At 47.6% G+C, this 27,499-nt stretch overlaps 1 protein-coding gene across 1 annotated transcript; it reads left to right on the top strand.

The window, feature by feature from the left end:
* The first annotated feature begins 235 nt into the window (after positions 1-235).
* Positions 236-19,591, top strand: oacyl (O-acyltransferase like). Its single transcript, XM_082959760.1, has 14 exons — positions 236-349; positions 511-589; positions 714-849; positions 2,512-2,765; positions 3,039-3,209; positions 3,291-3,303; positions 4,347-4,448; positions 4,634-4,799; positions 5,284-5,324; positions 5,411-5,521; positions 6,386-6,509; positions 6,799-6,985; positions 19,060-19,202; positions 19,442-19,591. The coding sequence occupies exons 1-14, from the start codon at positions 236-238 to the stop codon at positions 19,589-19,591; spliced, it is 1,791 nt and encodes a 596-aa protein (XP_082815886.1).
* Positions 19,592-27,499: the final 7,908 nt, after the last annotated feature.

Here is a 27,499-nt window from a genome sequence, read left to right as displayed (position 1 = left end):
TTAAAACAACATGTATTGTCAGAGAAATTACTGCATTAGTTTTAAAACAACATGTATTGTCAGAGAAATTACTGCATTAGTTTTAAAACAACATGTATTGTCAGAGAAATGACTGCATTAGTTTTGAAACAACATGTCTATAACATTTCAAAAGATATCTCATAGCTTAGCGTAGCAATCACTCATTGGTATGTGTATGTTTTGTGTCCATCTAGTGTATGATGCCTTTGGGAAGATGGGTAGTGATGTGGTGGGGGGCAACGTGAACAGGCCTGGGTCTCTCCAGGAGTGTCTGTCTGTCCAGGGACCCTCCTTTACTGGACAGTACTGCCAGGTCTTCCTCAAACAAGTGAGGAAATAAACCCTTCTTTTTTTTATATAGTCACACTGCTACAACTCTCCATTGTAGTATTGAATTATATCATATGTTATTGTATTCTATTTGATTCTAACTACAGTATGTACATTGAGATAAATGAATTACAGTACTATAATGTTGTTCTGACACAGGACCCAATCCAGTACTTTGTTGGAATATGTGTTCCTGATTCCTGTGTGGAGGAAGAGGTTCAGACACTAGTTGTTTACGGTCAGTAGCTTTGTCTGCAATAGAATGAATAACATTTATAATTATCCATAAAGCATTTATAAACAGTTATAAGCATGTATTATGTTGTTATTATGACTTGTACCCATTGTGTCTGTGTCCCCAGAGACCTTCCAGAAGGCCAGGACCTCCCTGATCCCTCCAGTACCGTCCACCCTACTGGCCCAGTCCACTCAGGGCCTGTTCATGACCCAGTGTCTGTCCCATACTGGTGCTCCAGACCTGTCTGTTGTCACTTGCCTGTGAGTGCAGTTCACCCTAACCCCTGACACCTAACCCTGCCACTGACTCCTGTGTCTGTCCCATACTGGTGCTCCAGACCTGTCTGTTGTCGTGACTTTACTTTCGTTAATCTGATGACTGTTATTTATTCAATCCACTAACTATGTTTAATTGTTACCCGATTAAATTAATAATGTAACAATTAACTCATTAATATTTGGGGCACCACAGAATAAGTTGTTTAATAAGTTGTCTCTCAAATGAAACTCCAAAAGATCTAGAAATTATATATGGATAACAGTCACTTATTAATCATTACCTCATATCAGTCTCATAATCTGAACGATCGCAGCCTTCTTGGATCCGCAAAAACCCCAGCTTTACTGATCATTCCGTACCACACAAATTGGTTTCATTATTTATTTACTAGCTAACTAAATAATAACACAGAATAAACATACACACTTACATGAGACAAAGGTCCCTAGTGGACTGACAAGATATGATGGCTTGTTAAAACATAGATGGAGGGGGTAGAGAGAGAGAGAGACAGAGACAAAGGGAAAGAGACACTTATTGTTCATATATTTGGAAACTACCCTCAAAGTAATCCTAATACCTTGCACACCTTGAACCACCGCCCGTTTGGAGTAAAAAATTATTAATGTATTTATGTGTGAATGCCGTTGTTTGTCGTCTTGCTCTGGTGAAACCAACCTTTCTTGAAAGGGGTTATTTGGCTGTGTAGTCACTCAGCTCACTTGTAAGGATCTGATTGTCCTCGTTTTTAGTTGTCCGGTCACCAGTGGTGTCTTTGTTCAGAACTTGTTCTTAGCTCGTGTGAATAGTCAGAATTGAACCACTTTACATGCGCAGCTGCAGACCGGCGGTGTCCTGTGAGTTTATCTTTTTCACCTCGTGTTGAGGTTAAGTTCTAACCATTTCAAACGTGTGGACCACGGTCTCACGTCTTTCTGGTCTGATGTTAATTTCTCTTCCAAGCCTTTATGCACTCTGCGTAAAAGGGAAATTCCATCATCCTGACACGACCTCTGAGCTCCCTTGGTGGCTAGGCTACTTACTGGTGCAAAGTATCATCAAATCTATGATCTCGTTAGAAAACAAAAACCGCATTCCTATCCTAACAAAAATATTTTCATCATTGTTCATGTCTCCCCACAACATATAAGATGAAAACCTGACATATACAATGTGTATACTTTTCAAGTTACAGTATTTTCGTTTTACCATTTTTATTTAAAAAAATATGTCATCACAAAATAGACGTTAGTTTTCCGGGTACAGAGAGAGTTCTGCTGCTTAAAATGTACAACCGGGTGTGAGGTGTCAAAAAGCAGCCCAGACCCCCCTCCTCCCCTCTTCTGTGGGTGAGAGAGGGCCTGGTTATTTGTCAACCATGCCAAGCTGATCTGAGCCCTTGGATCCTCATGTGTAGTCATGACATTGTTGTCACCTGCCTGTACGTCATAACTCTAACCCCAACCATATCGAATCTGCGTAGATGGGATACTTACAAAAATGATTTCATTCTGAGTATCTAACTAACATCCCCAGATAGTCCAAAAACTCAATCCAAAGTCAAAGAAAGTGATTTGGGATGTCTGACTCTGTCCCCATCTGTCCGTCAGGTTTGTCTGACTGTGTCCCCATCCGTCCGTCAGGTTTGTGTGTTGTGCGTTGGTGGCCGTCCCCTTGACTGCGACCCTGTTCGTGGCCATAGTGAGATGGCAGAGAAACAGAGAGGTCAGCCCTGGAGTGGAGTCTTCTTCTCTGAAAACCAGGGACCCAAACCTCTATGGGACGCTGATGTCCAACGGCACGTCCAGTGGTGGAGGCAGTAACAACAGCTGCTCTGGACAACTGGACAGCCAGATGGAGCAATACACAGAGGAGGAAGAGGAGAAGGAGGAGGGCAGTAAGAAGAGCAAGTACACCATGTTTTAAAATAGTCTGCACCACAAATCTACAAACACACTGGACTACTGATGCTTTGTCTGGGATATATTATTCATATTTATTCATTACTTGAGCTCTTTATAGTTTCCTGAACTTTGATCTCAGAAAAAAAAAATGTTTTATTGCAGGTGAAAAAGTGTCATTGCATACATCAACAAAAAAACTATACACTGGGTTTATTTGGTGCATCATTCCTAACTAACTAACCCACACTCCTGCTGTCTGCCTACAGGTTGTATGTACTCGTGGCTGCAGGCCTTCTCCTTCCAGGCCTGCAGCCAGGAGGTCCTCTCTACAGCTACCCCAGGTGGAGGCTACTCCTCCCTGAATGGGATCCGCATCTTTAGCCTTCTATGGATAATCTGTGGACACACTGTCCAGCTCAGCGCCTGGAACAACCTCGGTATGTCTCAGAGGAAATACTCATTCTCTGTACTGTAGCAATTCTAGCGAATGGTCACAGTGTAACTAACACCCCTTGCAGGTCTCAAACCCAGGTCTCCCAGCTTGTAGGCAGACCTGCCAACCACTGTTCCAATAAGGGTTAGTTAGCCCTTTTGGGGTGGATGGTAACAGGCTTACCTAGGCAAGGTTCATTACAATGCTGTCTACCTTAAAACTTCAATTAATAGCCCAGACGTTTATTTGCTTCAATCACTGAACACAACTGCCGCTTATTAGAGACAGGCTTCAATTTGAGCCCATTGCGCTTGAGGAAAAACCATTGCGCTCTAGGAATTTGTCAAGCCAGCCTGGACTAGCAGCGAAGTCAGAGGCCCCACTGTCACTCACGGTGGCGTAGATCTAATTTGCTTTCACCCTGATCATTTTGCAGGACACCCGGAGTCGGCTTTTGCGGGAATATCAGAGTGGTGTCCATGGTAACCTCATAAACAATTTATTTAGATCTGCCGTTTATTTGAAACAGGCGTTTATTTACTGAAATATGTGCCGATGCCCAGCTATTAAAATGGCCAGGCGGCTATTTCAGACTCAGCGTTTGATAGGATAGTATACCGTAAAGATTCGATCAATCTACAATACTTGATGAATGAATTGGATATTAATATCAGCTATTTACGGATACAGATATACAATTGACTGATTACAGATAATGAAAAGAGATGGAAAGGGACAGTGGAGAAAAACCCTCTGCATGTGTTTGCCTTCAGTGGACCTGTCTATCTGGCTGTGGATACCTTTCTGCTCCTAGGGTGAGAACACAGCCCAGTTCAACTCCACTCTTAGCACATTTTTTTCTTTCTAGAACCTTAAAGGGTTCTTTGGCTGTCCCCATGGGAGAACCTTTTGAAGAACCCTTTTTGGTTGCAGGTAGAACCCTTTTGTGTTCCATGTAGAACCCTTTCTAAAGAGGGTTCTACATGGAACCCAAAATGGTTCTACCTGGAACCAAAAAGGATTCTCTTATGGGGAAAGATGAAGAACCCTTTTGGAACCCTTTTTTCTAAGATGCATCCTTTCTTCCTCATCTTCCTTGAAGTAATCACTGATCTCTGCACCTGTCTGGTCTGTGTCCCAGGGGTCTTTTGAGTGCAAGGTCCCTGCTGGGGTCCATCCAGAGAGCGGAGGACAAACTGAGTCCAGGTCTGGTGGCCAACTTCCTCTTCAAGAGGTTTAAAAGGTAAATCCATCGCTCCTCAACTTTTATTTAACCAGGAGAGACCCTGAGTGCTATGTGTAAGGGTGACCTGGATCACTGAAATCATTACAGTCTGTTTATAGAACCACAACGCCAATCTGCTGTATGTTTTTTGCTCTTCTTTGCTGATCATTGTTGATTTGTTATTGTCCTGCCCTCCCTCCCAGAGTCCAGCCGCTGCACCTCTTCATCGTGTGTCTCGCTATCGGCCTCTTCTCCGTGGTCCAGAGAGGTGCATTCTGGTTCATCGCCGAGGATGAGATCATCAACTGTAAAAAGTACTGGTGGTCCAACCTGCTTCTGGTCAACAACCTCTTCACCATCACTGACATAGTGAGAATGACCCCTGACCCTAACCACAAACCTAACCCTTAACCTAACCACTACTCTAACCCCTAACCCTAAACCTAACCTTAACCCTAACCCTAGCTTACTGGTCAACAACCTCTTCACCCCTATTAACATAATGAGCCTTTTAGATAACCTGTAACTCTCATTGTTTTAGCAGTAGTAGTACTACACTGAAATGTTTGGACTGGTACTAGCCACTACAATACAATACAATACAACTTTATTAATCCCAGAGGGGCAATTCGTTTAAGGCTGAAAGGGTGCTTCAGACAGGACAAACACACAGACAGTGTAAAAAAAAATATGTAAAAAAATATTTTTTTAAATATGACTGTTGGTTATGACTGAGATAATGCAGATGTCATCTGTCATTATCTATGACTGTTGGTTATGACTGAGATAATGTAGAGGTCATCTGTCTCTACAGTGTGCTCCATGGACCTGGTATCTGTCCCTGGATTTCCAGTTCTATGCAACAACCCCCCTGCTCATCTACCTCTATAGGCTGTAAGTCATTCACAATGCAAAATGGCTATTCTAATGATCATTCTATTTCATTCTCAATAAATGTCCTTCTCTCTGTTGTCTTTCAGGAACAAAGGTATTCTGGTTGGTGTGGCTTCAGCTCTGCTGTTTCTGTCCAGTCTGACTAGCGCTGTTCTCACTGCCCTACTGCACCTCCCAGTTCACCAGCCTACCACACTGTAAGTTCACCAGCCTACCACACTGTAAATTCACCAGCCTACCACACTGTAAATTACCCAGCCTACCACACTGTAAGTTCACCAGCCTACCACACTGTAAGTTCACCAGCCTACCACACTATAAGTTCACCAGCCTACCACACTGTAAATTACCCTGGCTACCACACTGTAAGTTCACCAGCCTACCACACTGTAAGTTCACCAGCCTACCACACTGTAAATTCACGAGCCTACCACACTGTAAGTTCACCAGCCTACCACACTGTAAGTTCACCAGCCTACCACACTGTAAATTCACGAGCCTACCACACTGTAAGTTCACCAGCCTACCACACTGTAAATTATCCAGACTACCACACTATAAATTACCCAGACTACCACACTGTAAATTACCCAGACTACCACAGGGTAAATTATCCAGACTACCACACTGTAAATTACCCAGACTACCACACTGTAAATGACCCAGACTACCACACTGTAAGTTCACCAGCCTACCACACTGTAAGTTACCCAGCCTGCCACACGGGAAGTTCACCAAACTACCACACTGTAAGTTACCCAGACTACCACATTGTACATTACCCAGACTACCACGCTGTAAATTACTCAGACTACCACATTGTAAGTTACCCAGACTACCACACTGTACGTTACCCAGCCTACCACACTGTAAGATCAACTGGTAACACTTTAACCAAAGAATAATTATAAAAGCATAATGAAGCTTTCATTGGCCCATTACAAGACCTACATAAATCATAAAAAAATCAACTGTTACAGATATGAATCACCCAAAATGTCCAGTATAATATGTATTCTGTTCCAACATTGCCATTATTGTTTATGTTGTATATGGTCCAGAAAATATGAAAACTACTTCCAGTATTACTACAATAAACCCTACACCAGATACGGGCCCTACCTGATCGGGATCCTGGCAGGGATAAGCATGACAACTAAGAAAGGCCACCTTTTAAAACATCAGGTAATAACATGAATTAACTGAATAACCTTTAACTGCTTAACACTCGGTGAACTCAGTTACCTACCTTTACAATTTTCTGAACAGGGTTTACCCACCTTTTAATGCATTAAGGTTTTAACACTACAGCCCTGTTTCGTTTCAATAACATATCCCTCTCCTCTCCTCTCCTCTCCTCTCCTCTCCTCTCCTCTCCTCTCCTCTCCTCTCCTCTCCTCTCCTCTCCTCTCCTCTCCTCTCCTCTCCTCTCCTCTCCTCTCCTCTCCTCTCCTGTGTCTGTGTAACAACTCAGTGGCAGGCTGCAGTAGGTTGGTTCTGTTGCCTGTCAGTCATGGCGATATTGGTAGGATTGGCCTATGTCCTCCGGGATGTCCCACCCCAGCCGTCCGCGCCTCACGCCCTCTACCAGGGGATCCATCGCTCCCTCTGGGCCCTGGCCGTGGCCTGGATCATACTGGCCTGTGAGGAGGGATACGGAGGTGAGACCTGAGCACTGACAACCCACCTACCACAAGTCCCAGACATAGTCTTCTGAACAGATCTAGGGCTAGGAGTCTTTGCTGACCATTTGATCTGACCGGTAAAAATTATGGGCCCTTAGTCGTTTTCTATGTAACAGTCTTAGTTACATCCTTTAGCAAAGGATCAGAGTTTTTCCTCATGTGGTCAGGTAAAATCCCTGTCCCTAAAACAAACCCAGTCTCCAGTAACGACCCAGTCTCCAGTAACGACCCAGTCTCCAGTAACTACCCAGTCTCCAGTAACTACCAAGTCTCCAGTAACTACCCAGTCTCCAGTAACTACCCAGTGTCCAGTAACTACCCAGTCTCCAGTAATTACCCAGTCTCCAGTAACTACCCAGTCTCCAGTAACTACCCAGTCTCCAGTAACTACCCAGTCTCCAGTAACTACCCAGTGTCCAGTAACTACCCAGTGTCCAGTAACTACCCAGTCTCTAGTAACTACCCAGTGTCCAGTAACTACCCAGTGTCCAGTAACTACCCAGTCTCCAGTAACTACCCAGTCTTCAGTAACTACCCTGTCTCCAGTAACTACCCAGTCTCCAGTAACTACCCAGTCTCCAGTAACTACCCAGTCTCCAGTAACTACCCAGTCTCTACCCAGTCTCCAGTAACTTCCCAGTCTCCAGTAACTACCCAGTCTCCAGTAACTACCCAGTGTCCAATAACTACCCAGTGTCCAGTAACTACTCAGTGTCCAGTAACTACCCAGTCTACAGTAACTACCCAGTCTCCAGTAACTACCCAGTCTCCAGTAACTACCCAGTGTCCAGTAACTACCCAGTCTCCAGTAACTACCCAGTGTCCAGTAACTACCCAGTCTCCAGTAACTACCCAGTCTTCAGTAACTACCCAGTCTCTACCCAGTCTCCAGTAACTACCCAGTGTCCAGTAACTACCCAGTCTTCAGTAACTACCCTGTCTTCAGTAACTACCCAGTCTCCAGTAACTACCCAGTCTCCAGTAACTACCCAGTGTCCAGTAACTACCCAGTGTCCAGTAACTACCCAGTCTCTAGTAACTACCCAGTGTCCAGTAACTACCCAGTGTCCAGTAACTACCCAGTCTCCAGTAACTACCCAGTCTTCAGTAACTACCCTGTCTCCAGTAACTACCCAGTCTCCAGTAACTACCCAGTCTCCAGTAACTACCCAGTCTCCAGTAACTACCCAGTCTCTACCCAGTCTCCAGTAACTTCCCAGTCTCCAGTAACTACCCAGTCTCCAGTAACTACCCAGTGTCCAATAACTACCCAGTGTCCAGTAACTACTCAGTGTCCAGTAACTACCCAGTCTACAGTAACTACCCAGTCTCCAGTAACTACCCAGTCTCCAGTAACTACCCAGTGTCCAGTAACTACCCAGTCTCCAGTAACTACCCAGTGTCCAGTAACTACCCAGTCTCCAGTAACTACCCAGTCTTCAGTAACTACCCAGTCTCTACCCAGTCTCCAGTAACTACCCAGTGTCCAGTAACTACCCAGTCTTCAGTAACTACCCTGTCTTCAGTAACTACCCAGTCTCCAGTAACTACCCAGTCTCCAGTAACTACCCAGTCTCTACCCAGTCTCCAGTAACTACCCAGTCTCCAGTAACTACCCAGTCTCCAGTAACTACCCAGTCTCCAGTAACTACCCAGTCTCCAGAAACTACCCAGTCTCTACCCAGTCTCCAGTAACTACCCAGTCTCCAGTAACTACCCAGTCTCCAGTAACTACCCAGTGTCCAATAACTACCCAGTGTCCAGTAACTACTCAGTGTCCAGTAACTACTCAGTCTCCAGTAACTACCCAGTCTCCAGTAACTACCCAGTGTCCAGTAACTACCCAGTCTTCAGTAACTACCCAGTCTCCAGTAACTACCCTGTCTCCAGTAACTACCCAGTGTCCAGAAACTACCCAGTCTCCAGTAACTACCCAGTCTCCAGTAACTACCCAGTGTCCAGTAACTACCCAGTCTCCAGTAACTACCCAGTCTCCAGTAACTACCCAGTGTCCAGTAACTACCCAGTCTCCAGTAACTACCCAGTCTTCAGTAACTACCCTGTCTTCAGTAACTACCCAGTCTCCAGTAACTACCCAGTCTCCAGTAACTACCAAGTCTCCAGTAACTACCCAGTCTCCAGTAACTACCCAGTCTCCAGTAACTACCCAGTCTTCAGTAACTACCCAGTCTCCAGTAACTACCCAGTGTCCAGTAACTACCCAGTGTCCAGTAACTACCCAGTCTCCAGGAACGACCCAGTCTCCAGTAACTACCCAGTCTCCAGTAACTACCCAGTCTCCAGTAACTACCCAGTGTCCAGTAACTACCCAGTGTCCAGTAACTACCCAGTCTCCAGTAACGACCCAGTCTCCAGTAACTACCCAGTCTCCAGTAACGACCCAGTCTCCAGTAACTACCCAGTCTCCAGTAACTACCCAGTCTCCAGTAACTACCCAGTCTCCAGTAACTACCCAGTGTCCATTAACTACCCAGTCTCCAGTAACTACCCAGTGTCCAGTAACTACCCTGTCTCCAGTAACTACCCAGTCTCCAGTAACTACCCAGTCTTCAGTAACTACCCAGTCTCCAGTAACTACCCAGTCTCCAGTAACTACCCAGTCTCCAACAACTACCCAGTCTCCAGGAACTACCCAGTCTCCAGTAACTACCCAGTGTCCAGTAACTACCCAGTCTCCAGTAACTACCCAGTCTCCAGTAACTACCCAGTCTCCAGTAACTACCCAGTCTCCACCCAGTCTCCAGTAACTACCCAGTCTCCAGTAACTACCCAGTCTCCAGTAACTACCCAGTCTCCAGTAACTACCCAGTGTCCAATAACTACCCAGTGTCCAGTAACTACCCAGTGTCCAGTAACTACCCAGTCTCCATAACTACCCAGTCTCCAGTAACTACCCAGTCTCCAGTAACTACCCAGTCTCCAGTAACTACCCAGTGTCCAATAACTACCCAGTGTCCAGTAACTACCCAGTGTCCAGTAACTACCCAGTCTCCAGTAACTACCCAGTCTCCAGTAACTACCCAGTCTTCAGTAACTACCCAGTCTTCAGTAACTACCCAGTCTCCAGTAACTACCCAGTCTCCAATAACTACCCAGTGTCCAGTAACTACCCAGTGTCCAGTAACTACCCAGTCTCCAGTAACTACCCAGTCTTCAGAACTACCCAGTCTCCAGTAACTACCCTGTCTCCAGTAACTACCCTGTCTCCAGTAACTACCCAGTGTCCAGTAACTACCCTGTCTCCAGTAACTACCCGGTGTCCAGTAACTACCCTGTCTCCAGTAACTACCCAGTCTCCAGTAACTACCCAGTCTTCAGTAACTACCCTGTCTCCAGTAACTACCCCGTCTCCAGTAACTGCGCAGTCATCAGTAACTACCCAGTCTCCAGTAACTACCCAGTGTCCAGTAACTACCCAGTCTCCAGTAACTACCCAGTCTCCAGTAACTACCCAGTGTCCAGTAACTACCCAGTCTCCAGTAACTACCCAGTCTTCAGTAACTACCCAGTCTTCAGTAACTACCCAGTCTCCAGTAACTACCCAGTCTCCAGTAACTACCCTGTGTCCAGTAACTACCCAGTCTCCAGTAACTACCCAGTCTCCAGTAACTACCCTGTGTCCAGTAACTACCCAGTCTCCAGTAACTACCCAGTCTTCAGTAACTACCCAGTCTCCAGTAACTACCCAGTCTCTGTTAACTACCCTGTCTCCAGTAACTACCCAGTCTCTGTTAACTACCCAGTCTCCAGTAACTACCCAGTCTCCAGTAACTACCAAGTCTCCAGTAACTACCCAGTGTCCAGTAACTACCCAGTCTCCAGTAATTACCCAGTCTCCAGTAACTACCCAGTCTCCAGTAATTACCCAGTCTCCAGTAATTACCAAGTCTCCAAAAACTTCCCAGTCTCCAGTAACTACCCAGTCTCCAGTAACTACCAAGTCTCCAGTAACTACCAAGTCTCCAGTAACTACCCAGTCTCCAGTAACTACCCAGTCTCCAGTAACTACCCAGTGTCCAGTAACTCTCTGTCTCCAGTAACTACCCAGTCTGCAGTAACTACCAAGTCTTCAGTAACTACCCAGTCTCCAGCAACTACCCAGTCTCCAGTAACCATCAAGTCTCCAATAACTACCCAGTCTCCAGTAACTACCCAGTCTCCAGTAACTACCCAGTCTTCAGTAACTACCCAGTCTCCAGGAACTACCCAGTCTCCAGTAACTACCCAGTGTCCAGTAACTACCCAGTGTCCAATAACTACCCAGTCTCCAGTAACTACCCAGTCTCCAGTAACTACCCAGTCTCCAGTAACTACCCAGTCTCCAGTAACTACCCAGTCTTCAGTAACTACCCAGTGTCCAGTAACTACCCAGTCTCCAGTAACTACCCAGTCTTCAGTAATTACCCAGTCTCCAATAACTACCCAGTGTCCAGTAACTACCCAGTCTCCAGTAACTACCCAGTCTTCAGTAACTACCAAGTCTCCAATAACTACCCAGTCTCCAGTAACTACCCAGTCTCCAGTAACTACCAAGACTCCAATAACTACCCAGTCTCCAGTAACTACCCAGTCTTCAGTAACAACCCAGTCTCCAGTAACTACCCAGTCTCCAGTAACTACCCAGTCTTCAGTAATTACCCAGTCTCCAATAACTACCAAGTCTCCAGTAACTACCCAGTCTCCAATAACTACCCAGTCTTCAGTAACTACCCAGTCTCCAATAACTACCCAGTCTCCAGTAACTACCCTGTCTCCAGTAACTACCCTGTCTCCAGTAACTACCCAGTCTCTAGTAACTACCCAGTCTTCAGTAACTACCCAGTCTCCAGTAACTACCCAGTCTCCAGTAACTACCCAGTCTCCAATAACTACCCAGTCTCCAGTAACTACCCAGTCTCCAATATCTACCCAGTCTCCAGTAACTACCCAGTCTCTAGTAACTACCCAGTCTTCAGTAACTACCCAGTCTCCAGTAACTACCCAGTCTCCAGTAACTACCCAGTCTCCAATAACTACCCAGTCTCCAGTAACTACCCAGTCTCCAGTAACTACCCAGTCTCCAGTAACTACCCAGTCTCTACCAAGTCTCCAGTAACTACCCAGTCTCCAGTAACTACCCAGTCTCCAGTAACTACCCAGTGTCCAGTAACTACCCAGTCTCCAGTAACTACCCAGTCTCCAGTAACTACCCAGTCTCTACCCAGTCTCCAGTAACTACCCAGTCTCCAGTAACTACCCAGTCTCCAGTAACTACCCAGTGTCCAATAACTACCCAGTGTCCAGTAACTACTCAGTGTCCAGTAACTACTCAGTCTCCAGTAACTACCCAGTCTCCAGTAACTACCCAGTGTCCAGTAACTACCCAGTCTTCAGTAACTACCCAGTCTCCAGTAACTACCCTGTCTCCAGTAACTACTCAGTGTCCAGAAACTACCCAGTCTCCAGTAACTACCCAGTCTCCAGTAACTACCCAGTGTCCAGTAACTACCCAGTCTCCAGTAACTACCCAGTGTCCAGTAACTACCCAGTCTCCAGTAACTACCCAGTCTTCAGTAACTACCCTGTCTTCAGTAACTACCCAGTCTCCAGTAACTACCCAGTCTCCAGTAACTACCAAGTCTCCAGTAACTATCCAGTCTCCAGTAACTACCCAGTCTCCAGTAACTACCCAGTCTTCAGTAACTACCCAGTCTCCAGTAACTACCCAGTGTCCAGTAACTACCCAGTGTCCAGTAACTACCCAGTCTCCAGGAACGACCCAGTCTCCAGTAACTACCCAGTCTCCAGTAACTACCCAGTCTCCAGTAACTACCCAGTGTCCAGTAACTACCCAGTGTCCAGTAACTACCCAGTCTCCAGTAACGACCCAGTCTCCAGTAACTACCCAGTCTCCAGTAACTACCCAGTCTCCAGTAACTACCCAGTCTCCAGTAACTACCCAGTGTCCATTAACTACCCAGTCTCCAGTAACTACCCAGTGTCCAGTAACTACCCTGTCTCCAGTAACTACCCAGTCTCCAGTAACTACCCAGTCTTCAGTAACTACCCAGTCTCCAGTAACTACCCAGTCTCCAGTAACTACCCAGTCTCCAACAACTACCCAGTCTCCAGGAACTACCCAGTCTCCAGTAACTACCCAGTGTCCAGTAACTACCCAGTGTCCAGTAACTACCCAGTCTCCAGTAACTACCCAGTCTCCAGTAACTACCCAGTCTCCAGTAACTACCCAGTCTCCACCCAGTCTTCAGTAACTACCCAGTCTCCAGTAACTACCCAGTCTCCAGTAACTACCCAGTCTCCAGTAACTACCCAGTGTCCAATAACTACCCAGTGTCCAGTAACTACCCAGTGTCCAGTAACTACCCAGTCTCCAGTAACTACCCAGTCTCCAGTAACTACCCAGTCTCCAATAACTTCCCAGTCTCCAATATCTACCCAGTCTCCAGTAACTACCCAGTCTCTAGTAACTACCCAGTCTTCAGTAACTACCCAGTCTCCAGTAACTACCCAGTCTCCAGTAACTACCCAGTCTCCAATAACTACCCAGTCTCCAGTAACTACCCAGTCTCCAGTAACTACCCAGTCTCCAGTAACTACCCAGTCTCTACCAAGTCTCCAGTAACTACCCAGTCTCCAGTAACTACCCAGTCTCCAGTAACTACCCAGTGTCCAGTAACTACCCAGTCTCCAGTAACTACCCAGTCTCCAGTAACTACCCAGTCTCTACCCAGTCTCCAGTAACTACCCAGTCTCCAGTAACTACCCAGTCTCCAGTAACTACCCAGTGTCCAATAACTACCCAGTGTCCAGTAACTACTCAGTGTCCAGTAACTACTCAGTCTCCAGTAACTACCCAGTCTCCAGTAACTACCCAGTGTCCAGTAACTACCCAGTCTTCAGTAACTACCCAGTCTCCAGTAACTACCCTGTCTCCAGTAACTACTCAGTGTCCAGAAACTACCCAGTCTCCAGTAACTACCCAGTCTCCAGTAACTACCCAGTCTCCAGGAACTACCCAGTCTCCAGTAACTACCCAGTGTCCAGTAACTACCCAGTCTCCAGTAACTACCCAGTCTTCAGTAACTACCCTGTCTTCAGTAACTACCCAGTCTCCAGTAACTACCCAGTCTCCAGTAACTACCAAGTCTCCAGTAACTATCCAGTCTCCAGTAACTACCCAGTCTCCAGTAACTACCCAGTCTTCAGTAACTACCCAGTCTCCAGTAACTACCCAGTGTCCAGTAACTACCCAGTGTCCAGTAACTACCCAGTCTCCAGGAACGACCCAGTCTCCAGTAACTACCCAGTCTCCAGTAACTACCCAGTCTCCAGTAACTACCCAGTGTCCAGTAACTACCCAGTGTCCAGTAACTACCCAGTCTCCAGTAACGACCCAGTCTCCAGTAACTACCCAGTCTCCAGTAACTACCCAGTCTCCAGTAACTACCCAGTGTCCATTAACTACCCAGTCTCCAGTAACTACCCAGTGTCCAGTAACTACCCTGTCTCCAGTAACTACCCAGTCTCCAGTAACTACCCAGTCTTCAGTAACTACCCAGTCTCCAGTAACTACCCAGTCTCCAGTAACTACCCAGTCTCCAACAACTACCCAGTCTCCAGGAACTACCCAGTCTCCAGTAACTACCCAGTGTCCAGTAACTACCCAGTGTCCAGTAACTACCCAGTCTCCAGTAACTACCCAGTCTCCAGTAACTACCCAGTCTCCAGTAACTACCCAGTCTCCACCCAGTCTCCAGTAACTACCCAGTCTCCAGTAACTACCCAGTCTCCAGTAACTACCCAGTCTCCAGTAACTACCCAGTGTCCAATAACTACCCAGTGTCCAGTAACTACCCAGTGTCCAGTAACTACCCAGTCTCCAGTAACTACCCAGTCTCCAGTAACTACCCAGTCTCCAATAACTTCCCAGTCTCCAATAACTACCCAGTGTCCAGTAACTACCCAGTCTCCAGTAACTACCCAGTCTCCAGTAACTACCCAGTCTTCAATAACTACCCAGTCTCCAGTAACTACCCAGTCTCTGTTAACTACCCTGTCTCCAGTAACTACCCAGTCTCTGTTAACTACCCAGTCTCCAGTAACTACCCAGTCTCCAGTAACTACCAAGTCTCCAGTAACTACCCAGTGTCCAGTAACTACCCAGTCTCCAGTAACTACCCAGTCTCCAGTAACTACCCAGTGTCCAGTAACTACCCAGTGTCCAGTAACTACCCAGTCTCCAGAATTACCCAGTCTCCAGTAATTACCCAGTCTCCAGTAACTAGCCAGTCTCCAGTAATTACCCAGTCTCCAGTAATTACCAAGTCTCCAAAAACTTCCCAGTCTCCAGTAACTACCCAGTCTTCAGTAACTACCCAGTCTCCAGTAACTACCAAGTCTCCAGTAACTACCAAGTCTCCAGTAACTACCCAGTCTCCAGTAACTACCCAGTCTCCAGTAACTACCCAGTGTCCAGTAACTCTCTGTCTCCAGTAACTACCCAGTCTGCAGTAACTACCAAGTCTTCAGTAACTACCCAGTCTCCAGCAACTACCCAGTCTCCAGTAACTACCAAGTCTCCAATAACTACCCAGTCTCCAGTAACTACCCAGTCTCCAGTAACTACCCAGTCTTCAGTAACTACCCAGTCTCCAGGAACTACCCAGTCTCCAGTAACTACCCAGTGTCCAGTAACTACCCAGTGTCCAATAACTACCCAGTCTCCAGTAACTACCCAGTCTTCAGTAACTACCCAGTCTCCAGTAACTACCCAGTCTCCAGTAACTACCCAGTCTTCAGTAACTACCCATTGTCCAGTAACTACCCAGTCTCCAGTAACTACCCAGTCTTCAGTAATTACCCAGTCTCCAGTAACTACCCAGTGTCCAGTAACTACCCAGTCTCCAGTAACTACCCAGTCTTCAGTAACTACCAAGTCTCCAATAACTACCCAGTCTCCAGTAACTACCCAGTCTCCAGTAACTACCAAGTCTCCAATAACTACCCAGTCTCCAGTAACTACCCAGTCTTCAGTAACAACCCAGTCTCCAGTAACTACCCAGTCTCCAGTAACTACCCAGTCTTCAATAATTACCCAGTCTCCAATAACTACCAAGTCTCCAGTAACTACCCAGTCTCCAATAACTACCCAGTCTTCAGTAACTACCCAGTCTCCAATAACTACCCAGTCTCCAGTAACTACCCTTTCTCCAGTAACTACCCTGTCTCCAGTAACTACCCAGTCTCTAGTAACTACCCAGTCTTCAGTAACTACCCAGTCTCCAGTAACTACCCAGTCTCCAGTAACTACCCAGTCTCCAATAACTACCCAGTCTCCAGTAACTACCCAGTCTCCAATAACTACCCAGTCTCCAATAACAACCCAGTCTCCAATAACTACCCAGTCTTCAGTAACTACCCAGTCTCCAATAACTACCCAGTGTCCAGTAACTACCCTTTCTCCAGTAACTACCCTGTCTCCAGTAACTACCCAGTCTCTAGTAACTACCCAGTCTTCAGTAACTACCCAGTCTCCAGTAACTACCCAGTCTCCAGTAACTACCCAGTCTCCAATAACTACCCAGTCTCCAGTAACTACCCAGTCTCCAAAAACTACCCAGTCTCCAGTAACTACCCAGTCTCCAATAACTACCCAGTCTCCAATAACTACCCTGTCTCCAGTAACTACCCAGTCTCTGTTAACTACCCAGTCTCCAGTAACTACCCAGTCTCCAGTAACTACCAAGTCTCCAGTAACTACCCAGTGTCCAGTAACTACCCAGTCTCCAGTAACTACCCAGTCTCCAGTAATTACCCAGTCTCCAGTAATTATCCAGTCTCCAGTAACTACCCAGTCTCCAGTAATTACCCAGTCTCCAGTAATTACCAAGTCTCCAAAAACTTCCCAGTCTCCAGTAACTACCCAGTCTCCAGTAACTACCAAGTCTCCAGTAACTACCAAGTCTCCAGTAACTACCCAGTCTCCAGTAACTACCCAGTCTCCAGTAACTACCCAGTGTCCAGTAACTCTCTGTCTCCAGTAACTACCCAGTCTGCAGTAACTACCCTGTCTCCAGTAACTACTCAGTGTCCACAAACTACCCAGTCTCCAGTAACTACCCAGTCTCCAGTAACTACCCAGTGTCCAGTAACTACCCAGTCTCCAGTAACTACCCAGTCTCCAGTAACTACCCTGTGTCCAGTAACTACCCAGTCTCCAGTAACTACCCAGTCTGCAGTAACTACCCTGTCTTCAGTAACTACCCAGTCTCCAGTATCTACCCAGTCTCCAGTAACTACCAAGTCTCCAGTAACTACCCAGTCTCCAGTAACTACCCAGTCTCCAGTAACTACCCAGTCTTCAGTAACTACCCAGTCTCCAGTAACTACCCAGTCTCCAGTAACTACCCAGTCTTCAGTAACTACCCAGTCTTCAGTAACTACCAAGTCTCCAATAACTACCCAGTCTCCAGTAACTACCCAGTCTCCAGTAACTACCAAGTCTCCAGTAACTACCCAGTCTCCAGCAACTACCCAGTCTTCAGTAACAACCCAGTCTCCAGTAACTACCCAGTCTCCAGTAACTACCCAGTCTCCAGGAACTACCCAGTCTCCAGTAACTACCCAGTGTCCAGTAACTACCCAGTGTCCAATAACTACCCAGTCTCCAGTAACTACCCAGTCTCCAGTAACTACCCAGTCTCCAGTAACTACCCAGTCTTCAGTAACTACCCAGTCTCCAGTAACTACCCAGTCTCCAGTAACTACCCAGTCTTCAGTAATTACCCAGTCTCCAATAACTACCCAGTGCTCCAGTAACTACCCAGTCTCTCAGTAACTACCCAGTCTTCAGTAACTACCAAGTCTCCAATAACTACCCAGTCTCCAGTAACTACCCAGTCTCCAGTAACTACCAAGACTCCAATAACTACCCAGTCTCCAGTAACTACCCAGTCTTCAGTAACAACCCAGTCTCCAGTAACTACCCAGTCTCCAGTAACTACCCAGTCTTCAGTAATTACCCAGTCTCCAATAACTACCATGTCTCCAGTAACTACCCAGTCTCCAATAACTACCCAGTCTTCAGTAACTACCCAGTCTCCAATAACTACCCAGTCTCCAGTAACTACCCTGTCTCCAGTAACTACCCTGTCTCCAGTAACTACCCAGTCTCTAGTAACTACCCAGTCTTCAGTAACTACCCAGTCTCCAGTAACTACCCAGTCTCCAGTAACTACCCATTCTCCATTAACTACCCAGTCTCCAGTAACTACCCAGTCTCCAATATCTACCCAGTCTCCAGTAACTACCCAGTCTCTAGTAACTACCCAGTCTTCAGTAACTACCCAGTCTCCAATAACTACCCAGTCTCCAGTAACTACCCAGTCTCCAATAACTACCCAGTCTCCAGTAACTACCCAGTCTCCAGTAACTACCCAGTCTCCAGTAACTACCCAGTCTCTACCCAGTCTCCAGTAACTACCCAGTCTCCAGTAACTACCCAGTCTCCAGTAACTACCCAGTGTCCAGTAACTACCCAGTCTCCAGTAACTACCCAGTCTCCAGTAACTACCCAGTCTCTACCCAGTCTCCAGTAACTACCCAGTCTCCAGTAACTACCCAGTCTCCAGTAACTACCCAGTCTCCAGTAACTACCCAGTGTCCAATAACTACCCAGTGTCCAGTAACTACTCAGTGTCCAGTAACTACTCAGTCTCCAGTAACTACCCAGTCTCCAGTAACTACCCAGTGTCCAGTAACTACCCAGTCTTCAGTAACTACCCAGTCTCCAGTAACTACCCTGTCTCCAGTAACTACTCAGTGTCCAGAAACTACCCAGTCTCCAGTAACTACCCAGTCTCCAGTAACTACCCAGTCTTCAGTAACTACCCAGTCTCCAGTAACTACCCAGTCTTCAGTAACTACCCAGTCTCCAGTAACTACCCAGTCTTCAGTAACTACCCAGTCTCCAGTAACTACCCAGTGTCTCTCTCACATGCTGTATATTCTGTCCCTCTCTCTCTCTCCAGGATTCGTTGATAACCTCCTGTCACTAAATCTGTGGGTTCCTCTGTCCAATATCAGCTTTGCCTGTTACCTGATCCATCCTGTTCTTATTATACTATACAACGGCAAACAGGAGACTCCTATACACTACACAGACATGAACTTTGTAAGTATTTCACACAGTTGTAATCTATTCCCAGATACGTGTCTGCTGCATAGCCAACTTCCATGGTTGTTACCATGCCAAACATGTTTGGTATGGCAGTGACTTGAGTTGGCAAGTAAGCACAAACAGATCTGGGACAGGCCTACTACTGTAGATCATAATAGAATATTATGCTTAAAGAAGATGCATCTTTCTGCTCTTCTGGAGATGTTGTTTTCCTTTGTTTTCTTCGTCTTCAGTTCTATCTGTTCCTGGGTCACATGATTCTGACGGTGGTGATTGGCTATGTGCTGACCGTGTTGGTGGAGAAGCCCTACCTCTTCCTCAGGGGCAGTAAGGCTTTAGGACATGACCCCCTCGACCTTCCTCCTCTAGGACATGACCCCTAGACCCTCCTCCTCTAGGACATGACCCCTAGACCCTCCTCCTCTAGGACATGACCCCTAGACCCTCCTCCCTAGGACTTGACCCCTAGACCCTCCTCCTCTAGGACATGACCCATAGACCCTCCTCCTTTGGGCATGACCCCTAGACCCTCCTCCTCTAGGACATGACCCCTAGACCCTCCTCCTCTAGGACATGACCCCTAGACCCTCCTCCCTAGGACATGACCCCTAGACCCTCCTCCCTACGACATGACCCCTAGACCCTCCTCCCTAGGACATGACCCCTAGACCCTCCTCCCTAGGACATGACCCCTAGACCCTGCACCCTACGACATGACCCCTAGACCCTCCTCCTCTAGGACATGACCCCTAGACCCTCCTCCTCTACGACATGACCCCTCCTCCCTACAACATGACCCCTAGACCCTCCTCCCTACGACATGACCCCTAGACCCTCCTCCTCTACGACATGACCCCTCCTCCTCTACGACATGATCCCTCCTCCTCTACGACATGACCCCTAGAACCTCCTCCTCTACGACATGACCCCTCCTCCTCTACGACATGATCCCTCCTCCTCTACGACATGATCCCTCCTCCTCTACAATATGACCCCTAGACCCTCCTCCTCTACGACATGACCCCTCCTCCTCTACGACATGATCCCTAGACCCTCCTCCTCTACGACATGACCCCTAGACCCTCCTCCTCTTCGACATGACCCCTAGACCCTCCTCCTCTACGACATGACCCCTAGACCCTCCTCCTCTACGACATGACCCCTAGACCCTGCACCCTACAATATGACCCCTAGACCCTGCACCCTACAATATGACCCCTAGACCCTCCTCCCTAAGACATGACCCCTCCTCCTCTACGACATGATCCCTAGACCCTCCTCCTCTACGACATGACCCCTCCTCCTCTACGACATGATCCCTCCTCCTCTACGACATGACCCCTAGGCCCTCCTCCTCTACGACATGACCCCTAGACCCTCCTCCTCTATGACATGACCCCTAGACCCTCCTCTTCGACATGACCCCTAGACCCTCCTCCTCTACGACATGACCCCTCCTCCTCTACGACATGACCCCTCATCCTCTTCGACATGATCCCTAGACCCTCCTCCCTACGACATGACCCCTAGACCCTCCTCCTCTACGACATGACCCCTAGACCCTCCTCCTCTACCACACTCCTGTAGATCTGAAAGGATTGGATAGCTGTGAGCAGTATGGCCATCAGTTAAAGGAATGATGTGGGGCTGATTTATAAAGATGACCGTATTCATTGTAAGATGGAAGATGTGAGGTGTAAATGATTGTATAATTTGCCATGTATAAAACCTGAAACATAAAGTCTGAACAGAGTGGTATGTTAGAATGTAATACTATTTCTATGGTTAGAATGTTTAAAGCTGACTGTAGTATTGAGGTACAATGTTACTTAAGAGGCCAAGCAGTATAAGAAGAGTTCTTCACTAGATACATAAAAATACAAAGGCCATTTTCTCAAAAGTGAGTTTACAACTTCATCAACTTACAAAGCAGAATTACTTTCCCATTGTTCCTCAAATGCTGTGTATGATAAAACATTTTGCTCTGAGTCTCTACTTTTATCCAATGAAAAAAACACAATTTCAAATTTTGCTACATAAGACTGAGTCCAGGTGGTGAGTGACATATGTCACAGCAATGGGTTATTAGGCAAGTGTTTGTGGGTCTCTCATACACCATGGTCTTTACCACTGCATGACCACAAAATCTAGCTTAGCCTTAGCCCAGTAACCCAAAAATGTCACTGCCAATCGTTCAACCACCCCCATCAAGTTAGGTATCAATGCACTCAGTCTTCCCTGTGGCTCGGTTGGTAGAGCATGGTGTTTGCAACGCCAGCATGGTGTGTGCAACGCCAGGATTGTGGGTTCGATTCCCACGGGGGGCCAGTACAAATATTTTTTTACAAAAAATGTAAATAATAAACGTTTAAAAAAAAAATGTAATGCATGAAATGAAATGTATGCATTCACTACTGTAAGTCACTCTGGATAAGAGCGTCTGCTAAATGACTAAAATGTAAAAATGTAGTCAATCCATTCCCTTGGTTTTGAAACTGGAGCCTCCTGATCCTGAATCCATCAGTAAATAAACAAATAAGATCCTAAAACCACAGAGAGCCACAGGGAGAAACAGGGACCAACAGGGAGAAACAGGAACCAACAGGGAGAAACAGGGACCAACAGGGAGAAACAGGAACCAACAGGGAGAAACAGGGAGAAACAGGAACCAACAGGGAGAAACAGGAACCAACAGGAACCAACAGGGAGAAACAGGAACCAACAGGGAGAAACAGGAACCAACAGGGAGAAACAGGGAGAAACAGGGAGACACAGGGATCAACAGGGAGAAACAGGGAGAAACAGGAACCAACAGGGAGAAACAGGGAGACACAGGGATCAACAGGGAGACACAGGAACCAACAGGGAGAAACAGGAACCAACAGGGAGAAACAGGGACCAACAGGGAGAAACAGGGACCAACAGGGAGAAACAGGAACCAACAGGGAGAAACAGGAACCAACAGGAACCAACAGGGAGAAACAGGGAGAAACAGGGAGACACAGGGATCAACAGGGAGACACAGGAACCAACAGGGAGAAACAGGAACCAACAGGGAGAAACAGGAACCAACAGGGAGAAACAGGAACCAACAGGAACCAACAGGGAGAAACAGGAACCAACAGGGAGAAACAGGAACCAACAGGGAGAAACAGGGAGAAACAGGAACCAACAGGGAGAAACAGGAACCAACAGGGAGAAACAGGAACCAACAGGAACCAACAGGGAGAAACAGGAACGAAACAGGGAGGCCAACAGGGAGAAACAGGAACCAACAGGGAGAAACAGGAACCAACAGGGAGAAACAGGAACCAACAGGGAGAAACAGGGAGAAACAGGGACCAACAGGGAGAAACAGGAACCAACAGGGAGAAACAGGGAGAAACAGGAACCAACAGGGAGAAACAGGAACCAACAGGGAGAAACAGGAACCAACAGGGAGAAACAGGGAGAAACAGGAACCAACAGGGAGAAACAGGAACCAACAGGGAGAAACAGGAACCAACAGGGAGAAACAGGAACCAACAGGGAAAAACAGGAACCAACAGGGAGAAACAGGAACCAACAGGGAGAAACAGGAACCAACAGGGAGAAACAGGGAGAAACAGGAACCAACAGGGAGAAACAGGAACCAACAGGGAGAAACAGGGACCAACAGGGAGAAACAGGAACCAACAGGGAGAAACAGGGAGAAACAGGAACCAACAGGGAGACACAGGAACCAACAGGGAGAAACAGGGACCAACAGGAACCAACAGGGAGAAACAGGAACCAACAGGGAGAAACAGGGAGAAACAGGAACCAACCGGTAGAAACAGGGACCAACAGGGAGAAACAGGAACCAACAGGTAGAAACAGGGACCAACAGGGAGAAACAGGAACCAACAGGGAGAAACAGGAACCAACAGGGAGAAACAGGGACCAACAGGGAGAAACAGGGAGAAACAGGAACCAACCGGTAGAAACAGGAACCAACAGGAACCAACAGGGAGAAACAGGAACCAACAGGAACCAACAGGAACCAACAGGGAGAAACAGGAACCAACAGGGAGAAACAGGAACCAACAGGGAGAAACAGGAACCAACAGGGAGAAACAGGAACCAACAGGGAGAAACAGGAACCAACAGGAACCAACAGGAACCAACAGGGAGAAACAGGAACCAACAGGGAGAAACAGGAACCAACAGGGAGAAACAGGGACCAACAGGGAGGAACAGGGAGAAACAGGGACCAACAGGGAGAAACAGGAACCAACAGGGAGAAACAGGGACCAACAGGGAGGAACAGGGAGAAACAGGGACCAACAGGAACCAACAGGGAGAAACAGGGACCAACAGGAACCAACAGGGAGAAACAGGGACCAACAGGAACCAACAGGGAGAAACAGGAACCAACAGGGAGAAACAGGAACCAACAGGGAGAAACAGGGACCAACAGGAACCAACAGGGAGAAACAGGAACCAACAGGGAACCAACAGGGAGAAACAGGAACCAACAGGGAGAAACAGGAACCAACAGGGAGAAACAGGGACCAACAGGGAGGAACAGGGAGAAACAGGGACCAACAGGGAGAAACAGGGACCAACAGGGAGAAACAGGGAGAAACAGGGAGAAACAGGGACCAACAGGGACAAACGGGAACCAATACGGAGAAACGGGAACCAACAGGCAGAAACCGGAACCAACAGGGAGAAACAGGAACCAACAGGGAAAAACAGGAACCAACAGGGAGAAACAGGAACCAACAGGGAGAAACAGGGACCAACAGGGAGAAACAGGGAGAAACAGGAACCAACCGGTAGAAACAGGGAGAAACAGGAACCAACAGGGAGAAACAGGGACCAACAGGGAGAAACAGGGACCAACAGGAACCAACAGGGAGAAACAGGGAGAAACAGGGACCAACAGGGAGAAACAGGGACCAACAGGAACCAACCGGTAGAAACAGGGAGAAACAGGGACCAACAGGGAGAAACAGGAACCAACAGGAACCAACAGGGAGAAACAGGAACCAAGAGGGAGAAACAGGAACCAACAGGGAGAAACAGGAACCAACAGGAACCAACAGGGAGAAACAGGAACCAACAGGGAGAAACAGGGACCAACAGGGAGAAACAGGAACCAACAGGGACCAACAGGGAGAAACAGGAACCAACAGGGAGAAACAGGGAGAAACAGGAACCAACCGGTAGAAACAGGAACCAACAGGGAGAAACAGGAACCAACAGGAACCAACAGGAACCAACAGGGAGAAACAGGAACCAACAGGAACCAACAGGGAGAAACAGGAACCAACAGGGAGAAACAGGAACCAACAGGGAGAAACAGGAACCAACCGGTAGAAACAGGGACCAACAGGAACCAACAGGGAGAAACAGGAACCAACAGGAACCAACAGGGAGAAACAGGAACCAACAGGGAGAAACAGGGACCAACAGGGAGAAACAGGAACCAACAGGGAGAAACAGGGACCAACAGGGAAAAACAGGAACCAACAGGGAGAAACAGGGACCAACAGGGAGAAACAGGGAGAAACAGGAACCAACCGGTAGAAACAGGGAGAAACAGGGACCAACAGGGGGAAACAGGGACCAACAGGGAGAAACAGGGACCAACAGGGACCAACAGGGAGAAACAGGAACCAACAGGAACCAACAGGGAGAAACAGGAACCAACAGGGAGAAACAGGAACCAACAGGGAGAAACAGGAACCAACAGGAACCAACAGGGAGAAACAGGAACCAACAGGGAGAAACAGGGACCAACAGGGAGAAACAGGAACCAACAGGGACCAACAGGGAGAAACAGGAACCAACAGGGAGAAACAGGGAGAAACAGGAACCAACCGGTAGAAACAGGAACCAACAGGGAGAAACAGGAACCAACCGGTAGAAACAGGGACCAACAGGAACCAACAGGGAGAAACAGGAACCAACAGGAACCAACAGGGAGAAACAGGAACCAACAGGGAGAAACAGGAACCAACAGGGAGAAACAGGAACCAACCGGTAGAAACAGGGACCAACAGGAACCAACAGGGAGAAACAGGAACCAACAGGAACCAACAGGGAGAAACAGGGACCAACAGGGAGAAACAGGGACCAACAGGGAGAAACAGGAACCAACAGGGAGAAACAGGAACCAACAGGTAGAAACAGGAACCAACCGGTAGAAACAGGGACCAACAGGGAGAAACAGGAACCAACAGGAACCAACAGGGAGAAACAGGAACCAACAGGGAGTAACAGGGACCAACAGGGAGAAACAGGAACCAACAGGGAGAAACAGGGACCAACAGGGAGAAACAGGGAGAAACAGGAACCAACAGGGAGAAACAGGGAGAAACAGGAACCAACCGGTAGAAACAGGAACCAACAGGGAGAAACAGGAACCAACCGGTAGAAACAGGAACCAACAGGGAAAAACAGGAACCAACAGGGAGAAACAGGAACCAACAGGGAGAAACAGGAACCAACAGGTAGAAACAGGGACCAACAGGGAGAAACAGGAACCAACAGGGAGAAACAGGAACCAACCGGTAGAAACAGGGACCAATAGGAACCAACAGGGAGAAACAGGAACCAACAGGAACCAACAGGGAGAAACAGGAACCAACAGGAACCAACAGGGAGAAACAGGAACCAACAGGGAGAAACAGGAACCAACAGGGAGAAACAGGAACCAACCGGTAGAAACAGGGACCAACAGGAACCAACAGGGAGAAACAGGAACCAACAGGGAGAAACAGGGAGAAACAGGAACCAACAGGGAGAAACAGGAACCAACAGGGAGAAACAGGAACCAACAGGGAGAAACAGGAACCAACCGGTAGAAACAGGGACCAACAGGAACCAACAGGGAGAAACAGGAACCAACAGGGAGAAACAGGGAGAAACAGGAACCAACAGGGAGAAACAGGAACCAACAGGTAGAAACAGGGACCAACAGGGAGAAACAGGAACCAACAGGGAGAAACAGGAACCAACCGGTAGAAACAGGGACCAATAGGAACCAACAGGGAGAAACAGGAACCAACAGGGAGAAACAGGGACCAACAGGGAGAAACAGGGACCAACAGGAACCAACAGGGAGAAACAGGAACCAACAGGGAGAAACAGGAACCAACAGGGAGAAACAGGGACCAACAGGGACCGACAGGGAGAAACAGGGAGAAACAGGGACCAACAGGGAGAAACAGGAACCAACAGGGAGAAACAGGGACCAACAGGGAGAAACAGGAACCAACAGGGAGAAACAGGGACCAACAGGGACCGACAGGGAGAAACAGGGAGAAACAGGGACCAACAGGGAGAAACAGGGACCAACAGGGACAAACGGGAACCAATACGGAGAAACGGGAACCAACAGGGAGAAACAGGGAGAAACAGGAACCAACAGGGAGAAACAGGAACCAACAGGGAGAAACAGGAACCAACAGGGAGAAACAGGGACCAACAGGGAGAAACAGGGAGAAACAGGGACCAACAGGGAGAAACAGGGAGAAACAGGGACCAACAGGGAGAAACAGGAACCAACAGGGAGAAACAGGGAGAAACAGGGACCAACAGGGAGAAACAGGGAGAAACAGGGACCAACAGGGGGTAACAGGGGCCAACAGGGACAAACAGGGGCCAACAGGGACCAACAGGAGGCAAAAGGTGCCCAAGTGGGGCCAACAGAGGCCAAAAGGGGGAAACTGGGATCAACAGGAAGAAACAGGGGCCAACAGGGACCAACAATGGGAAACATGGGCCCATGTTGTGCTAACAGGAGCAACAGGGGCCCAGGAGTGCAACAGGGGCCAACAGGGACCAACATGGGCCAAGGCAGTGGATGCACTGATTGGTCATCTGATGCAGTGGGCCAGGTCAGGTGATAGTGGTGGAGGCTGGGCACTAGTCACTAAGTTTAGCTACGTGTGTCACTGTAATCAACCGCTTGCTGACACAAATTAATCATTTTTACACTTATGACTAATTTCTCCTGATTAAATTGGTCAGATTCTTAAGTATAATTACTGTATAATTATCTCCATCCAATTTCATAATTTAACTTTTTGAAAAGTTAACATCAATGGCACACAATAGAACATAACCTACTGTAGTTCCACTGAGGACCAAGACAAGTTAAGGTGAAGAATGGGTCCCTCTAGAGGTCAGTTTGAGGAATGACAGGCTGAAGTGTGAAGTATGAAGTCTGTGTGTCAGTACCTGAGTATGTGAGGATCCAGACCACTAGACATGGCAGAGAGAGAGTGGGTAAAGAGAGATAGTGGCAGAGAGAGAGAAGT

Source organism: Salmo salar, chromosome 13 (assembly GCF_965601325.2).
Source record: "Salmo salar chromosome 13, fSalSal1, whole genome shotgun sequence".
NCBI lineage: Eukaryota > Metazoa > Chordata > Actinopteri > Salmoniformes > Salmonidae > Salmo > Salmo salar.
This window is presented reverse-complemented; position numbering and strand designations above follow the sequence as displayed.

What these genes read in the sequence shown, in the direction of transcription:
- oacyl (XM_082959760.1), top strand. Translation starts at nt 236, where the DNA reads ATGGGTAGTGATGTGGTGGGGGGCAACGTGAACAGGCCTGGGTCTCTC. An exon ending in GCCAGGTCTTCCTCAAACAA is followed by an intron (nt 350 to 510) that starts GTGAGGAAATAA and finishes GTTCTGACACAG; the next exon opens with GACCCAATCCAGTACTTTGT. An exon ending in CTGTGAGGAGGGATACGGAG is followed by an intron (nt 6,986 to 19,059) that starts GTGAGACCTGAG and finishes CTCTCTCTCCAG; the next exon opens with GATTCGTTGATAACCTCCTG.